Source organism: Sinocyclocheilus anshuiensis, unplaced genomic scaffold (genome assembly GCF_001515605.1).
Source record: "Sinocyclocheilus anshuiensis isolate Anshui unplaced genomic scaffold, SAMN03320099.WGS_v1.1 scaffold1114, whole genome shotgun sequence".
Taxonomy (NCBI): Eukaryota; Metazoa; Chordata; class Actinopteri; order Cypriniformes; family Cyprinidae; genus Sinocyclocheilus; species Sinocyclocheilus anshuiensis.
Window position 1 is genome coordinate 1,367,206 of NW_015540838.1, and position 17,674 is coordinate 1,384,879.

The 17,674-nt window shown below is 35.9% G+C and overlaps 2 protein-coding genes across 4 annotated transcripts in view; one reads left to right on the plus strand and one right to left on the minus strand.

Moving 5' to 3' along the window:
- Positions 1-9,198, minus strand: part of LOC107687416 (nucleolar complex protein 2 homolog) — a 30,973-nt gene extending 21,775 nt beyond the window's left edge. Inside the window, exons 1-10 of the mRNA XM_016484749.1 lie at positions 9,106-9,198; positions 7,858-7,986; positions 3,466-3,661; positions 3,223-3,336; positions 1,815-1,929; positions 1,630-1,723; positions 1,463-1,541; positions 1,271-1,381; positions 1,033-1,146; positions 51-239 (exon numbers count right to left, since the gene is read on the minus strand). Coding sequence (XP_016340235.1) covers positions 51-239; positions 1,033-1,146; positions 1,271-1,381; positions 1,463-1,541; positions 1,630-1,723; positions 1,815-1,929; positions 3,223-3,336; positions 3,466-3,661; positions 7,858-7,986; positions 9,106-9,155 — 1,191 coding nt within the window. The 5' untranslated portion in view covers positions 9,156-9,198. The remainder of the gene's footprint in view (positions 1-50; positions 240-1,032; positions 1,147-1,270; positions 1,382-1,462; positions 1,542-1,629; positions 1,724-1,814; positions 1,930-3,222; positions 3,337-3,465; positions 3,662-7,857; positions 7,987-9,105) is intronic.
- A 1,074-nt stretch (positions 9,199-10,272) lies between these two features.
- klhl17 (kelch-like family member 17) overlaps positions 10,273-17,674 on the plus strand; it is a 13,911-nt gene continuing 6,509 nt past the window's right edge. Inside the window, exons 1-4 of one of the 3 annotated variants that reach the window (XM_016484752.1) lie at positions 10,273-10,443; positions 14,172-14,433; positions 16,003-16,124; positions 16,696-16,917. In XM_016484752.1, the coding sequence (XP_016340238.1) occupies positions 14,220-14,433; positions 16,003-16,124; positions 16,696-16,917 (558 nt within the window). In that variant the 5' untranslated portion in view covers positions 10,273-10,443; positions 14,172-14,219. Of the gene's footprint in view, positions 10,444-11,550; positions 11,834-14,171; positions 14,434-16,002; positions 16,125-16,695; positions 16,918-17,674 lie in introns of those variants that run through there. The other 2 variants (XM_016484751.1, XM_016484750.1) reach the window with 2 other exon arrangements.

A 17,674-nucleotide genomic window follows, 5' to 3' on the forward strand; every position in this document is an offset into this window, starting at 1 on the left:
AACAGTCATTTCTTCAACACAAAAGAATACAGGCCAAGAGTTCAAACTACCTTCTTCTTCAAATTTATGGCGTTCCTGAGGTGGATGGCTAGCTGACGGATGTAAATAAAGGCATGCTGGTAGGACACCTGTGTGTCCAGTGAGTACATCTCAGCGAGAGTCCGCTGCATGAAATTAATCATTGGAAGAGTGTTGGGAGATGTGAACTTGCAGTTCTTTACGTAAGCGATGTACATTTGCTGCAAACAGAGAAATCACTGTTAATAATGAACCATGTATAATGAATATCTTCACTATTATTTCGTCATTACAAATTAAATTTTATTTTGAAAAAATTATTTTATTCAGCAAGGACATGTGAAATATATCTAAAGTAACAGTAAAGACATTTATAATGATACAAAGGATTTCTATTTCACATAAATGCTGTTCTTTTAAACTTTCTATTAATCAAAGGAGCCTAAAAAAGTATAATTGGTTTCACAAAATATTAAACAGCTGTTTTCAACAGTAATGATAAATGTTTCTTGATCACCAAATCAGCATATCAGAATGATTTCTGTAGGATCATGTGACACTGAAGACTGGAGTAATGACTGCGGAAAATTCAGTTTTGCATCACAGAAATAAATTACATTTGAACATATATTAAAATAGAAAATAATTATTTTAATTTGTAACAATATTTCTCAATATGACCGCTTTTACTGTATTTTTGATAAAATAAATGCAGCCTTGGTGAGCATAATTAAAAACATTTAAAAAACATTTTACAAAAAAAAAATATTTTTTTGAAGAGATCAGTAAATAATTCTAACCGCATTACATCAGTTGCAATATTCAACTCAATTTTCACTATGTGCGCAAAAATTTTAGTCAACTCATATTCTCTAGCTGCTTATGTTATTTGAGAAAACAAGCAATATATGACAGTACCACTGTAATGCACATTGCGGTCAGGAACATTTAGTGCAAAAGAAAATCTCATCACATGGGAAATAAACTTATGATATGCTGTAAAACCTAACTTACCTTAAGAACAGAGTTTAAGTAGATTTCCTGTTTGTGTCGGCAGATTTTGCTGAGAGCCAGGAAGGCAAGGACCCTCACAGTCTCCTCTCCTGTGCTCCAGTGTTTGATCAGACTCTAGTGTCACAAACAAAAAACACCACAGATGCTGACCTTTTTTGTTGTTTGATTAAAAACATCCATCTCAGTTCACTGAGCACCATTTCTGTCTGAGTTAGTGCCATCGATTTGCAGTGCTTACTTTGAGCAAGTGCCTGCACTGTTTTGGCAGACACAGATAGTATGGCACCATCTGGTTGGCATGACGGAGAACTGCAGCTATGACTGTGGCCTGCGTTAAACTGGAGAGAAGCTGAGGAGAGAAAAGTACTGGGTACTGGGATTCAAGAACCAGCTAAAAAAATAACTGACAAAGATGTGGGGAAAAATCTACCTGAACAACACCAGCAACATACATCTTAATATCAATCTGATTTTTCTGCCACCTGGGACTTGAAGATGGAAGTATTAATCTGAAAATACAGATTAACACAATGTTACGTGAAGAAATCTAACCGATTCAACCATCTATCTATACAGCAGGAGGAACAGAGCTGGTACTTTTTCTGGCCTTGCTCTGGAGCTTTCAGCTTCAGCATTTTGTTCAGAGCTGCATGCATGTACTTTATGCAGAACAGGACAAGGGAATTGAACACTGTAATGGGAAACAGGTAAGAGGCTGTCAGTGAGCACATTAAACCTATTCGGTTCTGTACGCAAGTGTCTGAAATAAGCTGGTTAGTTACCCGCGCTGTCTGAGATAGTATATCGACACAGCTCCTCAGAGTCACCCTTCGTTGTAGCCACGGCAGCCTTAAAGGCTTGTGTGATGTCCCTAATCAATTTTGCCGTGGGCTCTTTCTGGAAAGAAAAACATGTAAAAAAAAAAAAAGATTCAATAAAGAGTTATAAACCATGAATCAAACCAACCAGCTCCCAGATTACATTACAGACTTTGATTTGAAAAACAAAACAAAAAACATATATATACACAGGTGCATCTCAATAAATTAGAATGTCGTGGAAAAGTTCGTTTATTTCAGTAATTCAACTCAAATTGTGAAACTCGTGTATTAAATAAATTCAATGCACACAGACTGAAGTAGTTTAAGTCTTTGGTTCTTTTAATTGTGATGATTTTGGCTCACATTTAACAAAAACCCACCAATTCACTATCTCAACAAATTAGAATACTTCATAAGACCAATAAAAAAAACATTTTTAGTGAATTGTTGGCCTTCTGGAAAGTATGTTCATTTACTGTACATGTACTCGATACTTGGTAGGGGCTCCTTTTGCTTTAATTACTGCCTCAATTCGGCGTGGCATGGAGGTGATCAGTTTGTGGCACTGCTGAGGTGGTATGGAAACCAGGTTTCTTTGACAGTGGCCTTCAGCTCATCTGCATTTTTTGGTCTCTTGTTTCTCATTTTCCTCTTGACAATACCCCATAGATTCTCTATGGGGTTCAGGTCTGGTGTGTTTTTTTAATGTTGAGTCTATTCTCACCAAGGCTGCATCTATTTGATTGGAAATACAGTACTGAAATAGTACTGTAATAATGTGAACTATTATATTTAAAAAAAAATTATATTTTAATATATTAATACACTTTAAAATCAAATGTATTCCTATGAAGGTAAAGCTTCTTTTTTTAGGATTCTTTGATGAATATAAAGTTCAAAATAACAGCATTTATTTGAAATAGATGACTTTTTAACATTAGAAATTAATATAATTTTTGATCATTTTAATGCATCCTTGCAAAATAAAAAGTAACATCTTCAAAAAAAAAAAAAAAATAAATAAAATTACTGACCCCAAACTTTTAAACAGTAGTGATGGGGTCCCTACTCTTTTGTCCCAACATTAATTTCTTCACCAGAAATAACAATATCTCCCCTTGAGTCAGTTTCAAAATCTACGGCTAGCCATTTCAATTAAAAATTTACATTTCAGGGTTTTTCAGTGTAATTAAATTCAGGATGTCTCAATTACTATAAATCAAACAAACAAACAAAATACATATAACAGCTTGAAAGAAAACTACTGTTAAGCATCCTCTTTTGACAATGAATGAGAGCTCATACTGATCACCTGGAAGTTTCTAACAAAAAAAAACACATTAAATAAAAGATAAGATAAACGTGTTACCCTGAGTCCAGCTCTCCAGTTCTCAATCATTGCTTCAGTGACTTTGGTAGCTTCTTTAGACTTTTTCGCATCCTTTTTTTCTGATTCCTCCTCGTCATCATCCTCATCAGCTTCCTAGTGTCACATAAAAACTGTGATTTTTCAGATTCCAAGGAAACACACACATTCACGCAAATTGTAAACTTCTGATTTATAGCATTAAAAGTAATTAATTTGTTGCATAGGAAGAACCAAATGACTGACCTCCAGTTGAGAAGGGAGTCTGTGGTACATCCTCTCCTCTTCATCCTCATCTTCATCTTCAAGGCTATCAGAGTCATCAAAATTCAGGAGCTTCTGGTCATTTTCTTGTAAGAACTCATAGAATTCTGGGTCTTTGCTCTTGAGGGCTGATAGGTGGTCCTTGTGCTCAGATGCCTTGCCCTGCTTTTTGTCAGACCTGTGGCACAGTTGATCAGACTTAGATCACTGGAACAACATGTAATCTCACTAGCTTTCTCCAGTGCTAACAATAGCATTAGGGGTGGGAGAAAAAAATCGATCCATCGCGATTCTCTCTCCAACGATTCTGAGAATTTCAGAATCAATTCTGAGCTTAGTTATTAACCAGATACACGATGACGCTGAGTTTGCTTTAGAAACACCCGTATTCTATGGCGTTCAGACGGGATCTTTAATATGACGTTGCAACATGCACTCGTCTCACTGAACGTCTCACTGACGTCTTAATTTTTTTTTTATTTTTTGCTATTTAATCCATTCATTTTTTTTTAGAGACGCAGACGAGGCGTAGACGTGACGTAGACGTCACGCAGATGTCACGTAAATCACGTGTGGCAGTGAAGTGTTGAGCCAGACGTCACGCGTGATTCACGTGTAGCAGTGAAGTAAAAAAAAATAATAATTCGCTAACACGTATCATAACACGCTGCTCACACGGCTCAGTGCAGTGTCAGCCAATGCACAATTTACTTGCCCTTCATTCATTCCTCTCAATGGACGTGACATCTGCGTCTGACTTTTTTTTTTTTATTGCAGTTTTTAGTTCGTCTTTTTCCCGGCTAACATACAATATACATTAATTATGTATAAAATAGAAATATATTCATATATAATAATATAAAATTTTTTTCATTACACTCTTTGTAAAAGTATAAAGATAACATAAAAAAGTATAAAAAGTCTATAACATATAAATAACGAATGTCTCTGAAAGGAATCCTTTAGTGAAGTTTGTGTTGCTTATAGGTATACTCATTTCGTTTAGTTTTATGAAATCCTTTTTGATTTTCTTTTATATTTGGGGGTTATTGTGTTTTTATCTGTCACATTTTTAACGTAGCCTACAGCACATCAGTGATGGCCAACCCGTCAAACGCAATCGTCTGCTAGATCTGAGACTGTTGCTGTAAAATAATAATAAAATAATAGAAAAATACATAGAAAATACATTATGCCTGATTAATGTTCAGTTTTTCAAGCGCCTCTCTTCTTTGCTTTATTTTACGTTTAAAACATTATATTAGGATTCTTTGAAGAATAAAAGAACAGCACTTATTTTATTATTCATTTATTTTTTCCTTTCTTTTTTGAAAGAAAATTAATACTTTTATTCAGCAATAATGTTAAATTGATAAGATTTCTATATTTTGAATAATAATCTGCCAGGATTCATCAATCAATCCTGTAAAAATATCACAGAAAAATATTAAGCAGCACAATTGTTTCCGACATTGACAATACATTGAAGCTCCAATACATTACATTGTGACAGAGAAGACTGGAGTAATGATGCTGAAAATTCAGCTTTGCATCTCAGAAATAAATATAAGGTATATTACAATAGAAAACCATTATTTTAAATTATGAAATTTCACAATATTAACCAGACCCCGCCCCTTCAATACATCAATCAATCAAATCAATCAATCAATAAATAAATAAATAAATAAAACCTTATATAAATATGATTCACCTATTTTTTTGTCGTGTCCTCGATCGTTACCGTTGAGAAAACCTATTTCTAAGATAAGCTTATTTTAAGCTTCATGATCAGTGAATTATGTGTACCAAACAAGCAAAGAAGAATAAATATGTAAGGGTGTGCGATAGAGACAAAAAATTATATCTCTATTTTCTGGGATTTTAGCAATAACGATAATCAGACTATATTTTTCTGAGTGTGTTGCGCTGCAGGACTGCCGTGGACAGCTGACTCCTAAAGTTTTTTATATTCTTCATATTCTGCGTGGTCAGAATATGAAGAATTAGTTAAAAATATTAATTAAAAAATTTAACCTAGATAAATGTGCGCTATTAAGCGCATATCTGGGGTGCGTTTCCCAAAAGCAACTATGGTCGCAAGTTCCGTCGTTTTGGGAAACGCACCCCTGATCGTTCGTGCCGAGAGTCGAAGCGCGCTTTGCTGGACATGGAGGCACCAGCGCAATCTCTCTCTTCCCCCCCCAGTGGTAACTTAAAAATAAGCTGTCATTTTTGCTCATAAAGGTAAGAGTATACATCATTCGGAACTGCAAAAAATTGTGCACTCACAATATCAATATCAAGTAAAAAAACAAACACATTTTGTAAAAACAAACAAACAGGAAAACCAACAGGATTGCACATTTTGCGTCTCTGACTTGAGCAGGAAGGCTTCACAAAAATGAACCGAAACTCAGCGAATACTTGCCTCATAGACATGATAAACATATCTATAAAATACTTTAAATTACTACTTTAAAACAAAAAAAATTAAAATCGAAAACAAAAACTCTTTCATTATGTAATTTCTCTCTAAATGCGCGTCCAGTTAAGGAGATGGCGAGTCAGGATCAGCAGCTTCATCTTTGTGACACTGACTCAGAAAACACTAGTTTATTAACAAATAATTCAAATATCCCCTCACTATTTTTTATTATTATTTTTTTTTGTTGTTGTTTGTTTGTTTTTTTGGCCGCTGTGTCAAAATTGTGTTTGCATTCAGTACAAAGAGCCTACAGCGGCATTAGTGCCACGTTTTTTGAAACTCTGATTGATTGATTTCATGAGACATCCGTTTGTATTAAATTGTTCAGATTTTTTTAACATGCATTCAAACATTCAGTTTGTTTCTTGCTGCAAATATTAAAGAGGAAAATATCATCGATTCATATTCCACTACTGCCGAATTATCTCAGCACAAATTAAAGAGCGTGAAAACACTTTTTATTCTATATATTAAACTATAAAACTAAATATTACAACTCCAAAATAAAAAATTACAAATATTGTTTGTTGGTTAAATTAGCCCAAAATATAGCAATGTTTAACAATGTGTTCTTTTGTGTTGGTCTAGAGACTCCTAGTGGTGAATACATGCTAGAACAACTTATTTTTATGATTTCTTCATAAGTATCTGTGGATATGTGGACAAGAAGCAATGTCATACAGAATTTTTTATATCATTTGTATAAATATTTACTTTTTGGAATAAAAAGCTATACATAAGAAAGGTAAAAAGCACTTAATTGCTAATTAAACATAATTGAGGATAAGTGAAAACAATAATAGAGAATGAATAGGTATAATAAAGCACAAATAAGTGTATGGAATGTGCTGGAAACCCTTGCAGCAAACACAGACCTCATGTTCAGGCAGACGAACAGTAATGTGGCAGACGCAGACGTCACGTTCGTCAGACGCAGACGTCACGTTCAGTGAGCCGAGTGCATGTTGCAGCGTCATATTAAAGATCCCGTCCGAACGCCATAGTATTCGGCTTGCTTCCAATTCCTCACACACAAACACCACTCGAACCTTCCGTAAAATAATCTTTCATAAAGTTCGAAAAGGTTGAAGCGAATTACAAGGACATTCGCGGGCTTCATTGCACAGGATGCGCTGTGAGAGACGCGCGCTTTGTTTAATATTACACTTGAAGTGTGCAGTCTCGTGGCGGTATTTTTTTTTTTCTATTCAAATGCTCTACGAAGTCATCTATGTGGTTTGGAATGCAGTGGACTTATATATTTAAAATATGAATCTCACTAACAGAAGGCTGCTTTCAATTTCAAATGCTGACGCACGCTTTGTTTGTGAAGACTGCTCACGCATGAGGCTGTGCGCGACTCCGTGTAAGTGGTTTAATGCAATTGCGTCTCAAAATGGTTTTATGATGCAAAATTAATGTAAACACAGTCAAGTTATGCGTCAAGGGATTAAATGGACAGGACAACCCATATTACTTCCGTGCGTGAATGCAGCTTAATAGATCTCCCGCTGTCTATGATGTCATAGTAAAAAACAACATTAAAGATGAAGAAAAATCACTCCCAGTTCTTGAATGGAAAATTTTTTAATTTGTAATTATTTAAAAAAGTACTTAATTACTTATGTAAGGCGATGTAAATGTAAGGATTTTAAAACTCTCAAGTTGGTAAACTAATTAATTAATAAAGGGGGGAAAAGTAGATCAAGAATCGTTCTGGAATCGGATCGTGACTCCCAGAATCGGAATCGGATCGGACCGTGAGGTGACTAAAGATTCCCACCCCTAAATAGCATATACTCAGCAAACATTTGTAGAATGTAGCAGAGAATGGGAATAAAAATGGGACACTGGAATTACCATTAAAATGTTAAGGCCACACTTACGTCTTTTGAGGTGCAGGTTTCTTCATCTTCCCTTTCTGTTGTGTTGATTCCTCATCCTCACAAGCATCTTCCTCATCGGAATCAAACCCAGATAACATGAACTCATCCACACTGAGATCCTCCAATTTCCTGCACAAAAATAGATGGCACATCACTAAAGCATTCAGTAAGTATGTTCAGCTAGTCCCTACCCTAGTACATCTATTGTGTTTGTTTGTTGTTATGTTGTTCAGTTAGCTTGTTTTGTTTACATGTACTTGTACATTAATGTTTTACAAAGCACCCTTTTACATAAAGTAAACGTATTTGAGTATTTTATTCTAGATTAGGGTTTTTTAAACTGGGGTCCGGGGACCCCAAGGGCGACAAGGGAGTGCTAGGGGGTCTGTGGAAAAGTTCAGACAAAAACAAGTGTAAAAAAAAATTATATTAAAAACAAAATTAAAATAGCTACATTTGATTAAAACAAAAATAGATTAATATAAATATATAAAATTTATAAAACATAAAACAATAAATTCGATATATATGTACTGATTAAAATAAAATTTCATTTAAATAACGCATCTAACATCACAGCACTTACAGCGAGTAAAAAAAGTAATGCGGTAACGTAATAGAAACGAAATATTTCCCAAATAATACAGATTTTTCTTAATATTAATGTGGCCTTTTATCAAAAATGCTGTTCATGTTTTAATGCGTAGTGCTTTTTTACTAGCAAAAACATTTTTTTAGAAGCATATTTAGACAACTTCCCTTCCACTGTAAAGTGAAAATGTAGAGAATGTGATTTAGAAATTACATTTATAAAGTTACTGAATACTGAAGTTACAAAAGCAAAAGTTTATTTTCTGAAGATTAGCATAATATTCATCCAATTCTTAATAAGCACATGTAGCTTTAGTACACTACAAAATAACTATTCCAAAACTAATTTTGGTGCTGATTGTGGTGGAAAATGCAAAAATCAGTTCAGACTTAACTACTAAATATTTACTGTCAAGACGATCATGTTCTCCTCATAAATGTTTAATATATGCTGATCTCCGAGCCTGCTGAATTTTTAGCTCATCAGTGGCTACAACCAGCTAACGTTAGCTATCGTCAAATATATAATCAGACAAGAGTCGTATGAAGTGAACTGAGCTCTGACAAGTCGATCTACATTTAAGTTCAATGTTCTCTAACTCAAGCACTAATATAATATTATGTATGCGAGGTTAAATAGCTAAGAATGGAACATACCTCTTGTTTTTCCCTGCCATGCTGGATACGAAACGTGCACAGGGACGCATTACCCACAACGCACCGCTTTCGAGAGCTCAGATGAGTTGGTCTCTTGTTTAACGTTAGGTTAAACGCAGAACAAAACACGAAACCTCACAGTCGTTTAAAGGCACAATATGTAAGATTTTTTTATTAAAATATCCAAAAACCACTAGAACAGTGTTATATATTTTGCTGACTTGTGTACTTACATTATCCCAAATGTTTCGAAGAATGTTTAAATCCAGAGAAATAAGCAATTTTAACTAGTGACAGGGACCGTGTCCATAGTGTCATTGTGTCGCCTGCTAATGACGTCAGAACACCTCGGTTTCCGGTTTTGTTTTGTAGAAAACTTGGAAACACCAAAGACGCTTTAATATGTTATGCGTTTTAATAGACCGGTGACGACCGCACAGAGTAGCATTATAACAGAACTTTCAAATGTATCTAGTATGATAAAACAGCGCTGCTTTTTTTCCCCCACATACGCACGACCGGAAGGAGCGGAAGCGCTCGACTGTGGCATAATAAAAGCTTCCGCTGCTTTCGAGCTGTGTGTTACGCTCATTCAGTGGCCTCGTTTCGGTTCAACGGCTTTCAGCCTCACCCTGCTTCATAATACTACATTAATAAATCATTAGCTCATCCATGAACATGATTTCTGCCCGAGTCCCGTCGGATTGCTTCGGCTGTGGGGATGAAGACGACAACGCCCATGATTCCACACTCAGTCACGGCGTCATCAAACTACGCCTTTGTCTATTTGTTTATTTTGAATACGTGCCCTCTAGCGGCGAAAATTACATATTGTGCCTTTAACTAAATGTCATTATGTCTATGTTTTTGCTTGCTTATGTTTTTGGTAGTATTATTATAAACAGATTATTTTACATGTGGGTGATACAATCAGGGTGGATTTTTAATTTTTTTTTGCCCAGAGCAGAATGTTTCCAGCCACTGACAATATAAAAATAGATAAAATAACTCACCAAATAACTGAAATCCACCTATACAGATTTACAGCCTCTCTAAGGCATACATACTGGCACCGTTGTTACAACAAAGTCCAGACACATTTGAGGTGGGCGTGACATATTAAACAGAATATTAAAATGTTTAATATTGCCGATCAGTCTATGGCTGAGACAGACGTCTGTTTTGATGCGACATGTGATGTAGCATGTCAACTAACCACGCACGGCTAAATAAATTACTACATACATCAAAATTAATCATCACACACGGACCAAACTGGAGAGAGCGCTACACAGCAAGAAACGAGTCTTGTCAATCAGACACAGACGACGGCAGGTGAGTTTGGATTCTGATCTCATCCAGACCGAATTGCAACACAATTAGCTGAAAATAAAAGCAACATTTATTTATTTATTTATTTATTTATTTATCAGTACATTTGTTAACTTTTAAAAATATACCACATGCAAACACATGCTCATCTTGTCAAAGCTGCAGTGTTGTGAAATTTCTCTATCGCATTGTTGTGCTTTGTACAGATATCAGTTTGTCAACTGAGTCATGTTTAGAGCTCACGCATTGACCATTGACTTCTCCATGCCTGATGCTGTAGTTTAATAAAGCGTCTGAATTATGAGGGCTGAATGATGCTTTTCATGTCAGCTGTCAGTGCAACTGATCTCTGTATGTCTGCGCTGTATCCCCTTTGAACAAAGACAGTGAGTTCAGTCACAAAGCGATTCCCATTGTACTGTTAAATAATGCAACATATACTTTTGTGTGATTTTATGTGTTGTTATTGTATGTACGTGGACAGCAGACGTTTATTTCCTATACATGCACAATGAGCTTTAGCAATTTCCCATTCGTGAACGAATCGTTGTTTTGAGTCTTAGTTTCGAATCGTTTCAATTAATCGGTTCAAACCACTCTGAACGATTCGAATCCCACTTAATCGTTTCTCGCGTCAGAAACTCACTGAGAATCCTCTCTCCAGGACGTGTCGGAGTGAACTGATAAGATTATTTCTAGTGAATGAAATTGATTAAGCATTCACACTTTGTTTTTAAATTAGAGAAAACATACGTATTAATAAAACCTAAAAAAAAAAAACTAAAAAAGTAACTTAATTAACAGACATTTGTGCCTACATATGGTTTACTTGGAATATTCAAAGCATGTAATATGCACCGCGGTGATGTCAGGGACCTTGTGTAAATCTAATTACGTCGTGACCATAGTAGACTGTAAAAAAGGTCGTGACGTAAAATAATTGCGGAATTGATTTAGAACCGGTTCTTTGAAACGAACTGTTAGAAGGAACCGATTCGCGGAAATGATTCGGACTTTCCATCACTAGCTAACTAGTTAAGGAGGTGTGATTTGAGAATTGTGTTGTAGCTTTTAAAGATTATAAAGGGGGCGTTACCAGATTGCTCGACGACACCTTGTTCAGTTCTGTTTGGATGTGAGCAGTTTCACCAGAGCCACGTTTAAGAGCCAAATAATTAGAAAAACAAACATCCGGCGCGACCTTAAAAAGTGACGTCAGCCTCCAGCGCTCATGCGGCTTTCATTTACGTCAACACCACACGAGCTCCCAAACTGAGGCTTTATGCAGTTTTCATATGGACTCTGATGCTCAACCGCTGCACTCTATGATTCAATCCAAAATATTCTTCATAAAGCAGAGAAACGAAACTAAAGGAAAAGGCGTCCATCAGTTCAGGTAGTGCTGTTATACTCAGTGTTATTGTGTATAGCACAGAGGAGGAGGGGAGAGATGCTCTGTCTGGATGGCACACAGTTTGCTGAGTCAGATTTAATGATACTGGGAATGTGTGTAGGGATTGTCTTTAGCTGTACAGTAAACTCTGGAACAACCTGTCTAGAATGTAGGAAGAAAAGTGCAATGTATTGTATAATCCGAACCTCACATTTCTGCCAAATACCAGTTACTACTAGCTATTGCTACTACTGAAAAATCATAAAAATAAGTATATTTTCTCTAGCAGTGTAAGAAGCATTCAGGAACTTCATATTATTATAGTATTATTATGTTATATGATTTATTTTATTATTATTTTATTTTTATTTTATTTGAGCACAGTTTTATTCTAGTAGCAGTGACTTACAATGGTTACAAGAGTTACGGAGTTTAGTTTTAATTGAGTATCTCTTGATAAATGCATCATTGCCTAAAATGAACCATCATAATACAACTTTTATTATGGAGTGTCACAGTTTGTTACTGTTTTAAAGGGCCACACAGAGGCATCTATAGAAACCCCATCCTGAGTGCCTACCAAACTACAAAAAAACTGTTGTCAACTGTTTCATTTCTTCTGCATGTTTAAACAGTTTATTAGTGACCTCAGGTTTCAGACCGCAATGTTTGCTTTGTATAACTAAAGGATTTATATATCTGAAACCCCACAGCCATTTTGTGGGCAGCCACACGACTGCTGGCTGTAATATTGAGCCTATGACTCCATGCACTTTTCATGCTGTTTCACCTGTCGTCTGTTATTTGGAGTAACATGAGTAATGCTTTAGAGTTGGAGTGGTATTGTTAGGAAAACAGCGCCTTATAATCGTTCTATTCATCAAAACATCCCATTGCTGGATGCTTGATTTGATTTAAAACACCAACACTATTATCAAAGAAGTGGCATCTTGTAATCCCACCTTTGTCGACTGGATTGCTATTTATCACCCTCCTTTAAAATGTCTCACAGCTCCATCCCACTCAAAGTGAAGTGTATGACAGATACCAGCACGTGTTACCGTAGGTACCTTGGTTTTTATAGTGATGCTTTTGATGGAGAATTGAATGTTTGCAGCTGGCTGGCCAACTCATCATGACATGTCCTGGTCCAACCTTTCCATACCTCTGGTCCTTTCAGCTGGAACACAGTTTCATTTTTATAATCAAGCAGCCGGTTTATTTATTCAGTGAGTGTGCCAGAGTCTTTATGTACATGAGAGACCAAATTTAAAAAGCTTTCAAGGCCTCAGGCCAGTTAGAAAAGGCCACTGACTATTGAGGAGCAAATCATATGTAGCTATAAGCTGTAAAATGAGTGGGAATTTTTGAAGTGATCATTTTCATGATATTTAATGCTTGAGCGCTTCAGTCTGGCTCTCTTCTCCCATTGTGATTCTGTACTCATTGTTCATAATGCCTCGAAGCAACCATTATGCTATATGGAAAGGAAATGTGAACCAAGAAAGCACAAATTAAGATGGATTTACAGCCTGCCGAATAACTCTAAGATTGTTAGAGGTAATGCACAGACGTTAAACATGTCTAACAGCTAATTAATAATTAGCTGTAGCTTGAATGAGAGTTCTTAAAGACCATTGTGAAATCAGTTTTTATTTCCTGACTTTAACTATTTTTCTATTGAAATAAGTCAAGACAGGAACATTTGCAGGTGGTAGAGTGCAGCAGCCTGGTTCTGAAAGCAAAAATCCTATTTATTTTCTCCATAGAGTAATTTATTTTATGAATGATTAAAAAAAACAGACCTACTGTGAGCTGTGAGGTTGTTAATTGATGGTATATGATGATATGCTGTTGTTGAAGCTATCATTTTTAATTCAAATATATTCCATTCACAATGCTTCATGGGACTGTAGTTGTGTAGGGAAGTACATAGTCTTGTACCTTTGTCTTTTTATCCAAACTTTAAATGCTTTTTTTGCTGCAAATAAAATTTTGTAATGTTAGATGGTTTGGTTTATTGCTTATAACTCTTTAAAATCCCAATGTGGAAATACTTCCAGAACCTAGGCCACTGAAAAAGTGCTTAGGCACTGTTGCGCTCTATTAGGGGGTGGGACTTGTCATTTTAAAGAGCATTTGATTGGACAAAAATCTAAATAGTGCAGTATGAGTCATCAATATATATTTTTTTTGTAGAGTTTAGATTTCAAATGTGTATATCTTTAAAAAAAATATTTTGTCAACTTCTAATGCGTTAGCATTCAAGCTAATAGACGTGAACTAAAAGCCACAAAACTCTATGCTTGATTTCATAGGGTGTTTTTCTGTCTTCCTTTAGTGTCTTAGAGTGAGGCCCAGGCTCCAGCAGGCCTCGGTGAGCACCGGCATGATGGAGGGGGGTATGCAGCTGCTGAACCGGGATGGCCACAGCATCTCGCACAACTCTAAGCGCCACTACCACGACTCCTTTGTGTCCATGAACCGCATGCGGCAGCGCGGCCTGCTCTGCGACATTGTGCTCCATGTGGCCAACAAGGAGATCAAGGCACACAAGGTTGTGCTGGCCTCCTGCAGTCCATACTTCCATGCCATGTTTACAAGTAGGTCTTATACTATGTTACTATTTAAAACATTCTTAAAGTTTAATTTCTGCATATATTTATTAAAGATTATTTTTGTGAAATTTGTGAAGCATGTTACCATATAGATGATTTTAAAGCTAACACACATACACTAAAAGTCACAAAAAACTAATTTTGACCTCACATGGTCTTTAAGGTGTATTGTGTATTGTGTAGTGTTTATTTACATAAGCTTCCTTTTCAAGCCTTTCCTTCCTTCCAGCCTTTTGTCATCAACTAATGTTTTTTCCATGCTTTATTCTCTTCCCTGCCCTGGTCTCAGGTCAGCAGGTGCCTGGTTTTTCCTATTGCTCGTCAGTCCCGCTGCACCTCAGACTAGAGTGTGATGGTATGAGTCAGGACAGTGTGGGCTCTTCAGAGCCATGACTATTCTGAACTTACCATACACTAGACCTACTAACAATGCACTGATTTAAACTCCATTTTACATATCAAAACTTAAATTCCTTAACACTACAACCTCTGGACTAATTTGTTCTCACACTTTCTGAGTTTCTGCATTTCTCTTATAGGGAATGCAATTTTTTACATTTTCTCTAAATGTTTTCCAACAGTATGATGAAAAATAATATCTGAATAGAAATAAGTGGTTAATATTGTGGGTTTAAAACACAAAAGTAAATATTTTCCTTTCTTAAAATAACATTACATAAGCTTTGTTAACTACACAGTCAATGGGAAATATTATTTTTTTTGTGTTTGTGTGTAAACGGAGTGCAAAATAAGAAGTTAGAAAATACAAGTTAAGCGATCTAGTGGTTTATTTTGTGTGGAATGTTAATTTAACATCAATGATGTCATAAATCTCAAACAGTGTTATTTTAGTATTATTTATATACTATTATAGTTTTTTTTTTAACAATATTTTGAATTAGCTTTTGTAATTTTAGTACTTATTTTAATTCAATTAGTAGCCATGGCAACATTTCCGATTTTCATTTAGGTTTTTTGAGTTTTTCATCTAATATTTATATTTTGTTTCAGCTTTGTATTAATTAACAAGATTGATTTTTAAAAATAGGTTTAGTTCGCAATAACAACATTGTCTCAAGGTTCGTTCATTCATACAGTGATTTCCAGTGTCATGAACATCATTGAACGTGGGCAACACATAAAAATCAAGCAACGTTTATGCAAAATTCATGCAAATGATAAAATGTGGTGACAACCAATGGGAGTACAGGCAGTGATCTACTGTTTGATAACGGTTAAATATGGCCGTCAAGTAGGATGCTAGCGTACAAAAGCACAAAGTCTCTGAACTCTGATCAGATGTTCATTCCATTTGTGATCAGATTTTCAAAAGCTATTGCCAGTTGAGCAGTACCAATAACTTTAGGGCATCCAGCAATAGGAACACCCGCTTCAAAAACGATACAGCCACTCAGCGACCTCCAGAGGCCGCTGTACTGTACGTGTGAACGGGCCATTTCGATATCATTGAACCCCTGGGAAACTGCCTAAATCTACCAGAGTTCTGCAAGGGCCTCGGTTTGAGATAAACTGCTGTGTGTTGTGACTGTGCAGATGAGATGTCAGAGAGCCGTCAGACCCACGTGACCCTGCATGACATTGACCCTCAGGCTCTGGAGCAGCTGGTACAGTACGCCTACACTGCCGAAATTGTAGTAGGAGAGGGAAATGTGCAGGTATGTCACCTTTAGTGTCTTTTGAAGTGCATTCTATATATCACACTCACAATTACTCTGTCAGGCTACCTTGTTTGCTTTGTGAGGTACTAAGCAAGACGAGATGTTCAAGATGGTTTGTGCAAGCTTACAATTTGCATCTTTGCGAATGAAGGGCTTCTGATACTTGTGCGGTTTCAAAAGAGCAAATGCATATGTGGCGGCTAGTTTACAAGAAATTGACCTCATTAGACTAAAGGTGCGGTCACGTTAGCATAATTTCTGCAACGTTTTCAGTGAAATTTTGCCAAAAAGTCCATTGTTGTCAGTAGTGTAATGATGTAAAAATTCACTCAGATGTCCCATTCGAATCAAGCAGCTTTCTGTTGGTTAATGCAGCCAATTCACGCCCATTAAATCTGCGAAATCTGCATGAGGAACATTTTTGCATTCATGCAAAACTCCCGATTGTGCGGGTTATTATTGAAATGATTGATCACAAAACAAAAAGCCTAATGATGTTAAAGATTCACTTACTTCATTCTAGTTTTCCTCCATTTCACCCACTGTATCTTGTCTATACGTCGAGCAGACCCTGTTGCCAGCAGCTAGTCTCCTGCAGCTCAACGGAGTGAGAGATGCCTGCTGCAAATTCCTTCTCAGCCAGCTGGACCCCTCAAACTGCCTGGGCATCCGTGGCTTTGCAGACACTCACTCCTGCAGCGACCTTCTCAAGTCAGCCCATAAGTATGTCCTGCAACACTTTGTAGAGGTATCGAAGACTGAGGAGTTTATGCTACTACCACTCAAACAGGTGAGCCAGCTGCTTTGGGACAGTAAGGTAGTTAAATGCACAGTTCAACCAAAAATGAAAAATCTGTCATCACAGTGTTTATTATAGCATTTTTATTAGATATTTTAGATATATTTTTACTTGGCTTTAATTTATTTTTATTTCAGTTTTAGTATATTAGTACTTTAGTACTTTTAAGTGCTTGAAATTATTTATTTTAGTCAAATTTTTAAGTTGTTTAAGTTTAGGTTTTACATTTTATATAAAATATTATAATATGAATATAAAGAACATATAATATTTACAATTTATATTTACATTTTATTTCAGCTTTATTTTAATTACTGAAATTTAGCTAAAAACAAGACTGACCATTTACTCACCCTACAATTTTTTTTATTATATCCTGACCACTCTTTTTGATATAATAAAAGTGAAGGAGGACTGGGGCTGTTAAGCTCCAAAATGAAAAATAACACACACACACCATAAAAGTACATATAGTAGCTTTGTGTGAGGAACAGACTGAAACGTCCAAGGTCATAAGAAATTCAAACTTAATTATTGACGAAGAAACTCTGATCCTAGAGGGTATTCAAGAATGGATTTATTCAGGATGTAAAAAGAGGGGTGTAAAGTGTACCCGTTTAGTGATGCATGGAGAGTGCTGGGGAGCTGAGCCATAACAATCCTTGAAGGAATAATGGTTTTGGCTACGGATGTCTAATTATATATATGTATATATATATATATATATATATATATATGTATGTCACTC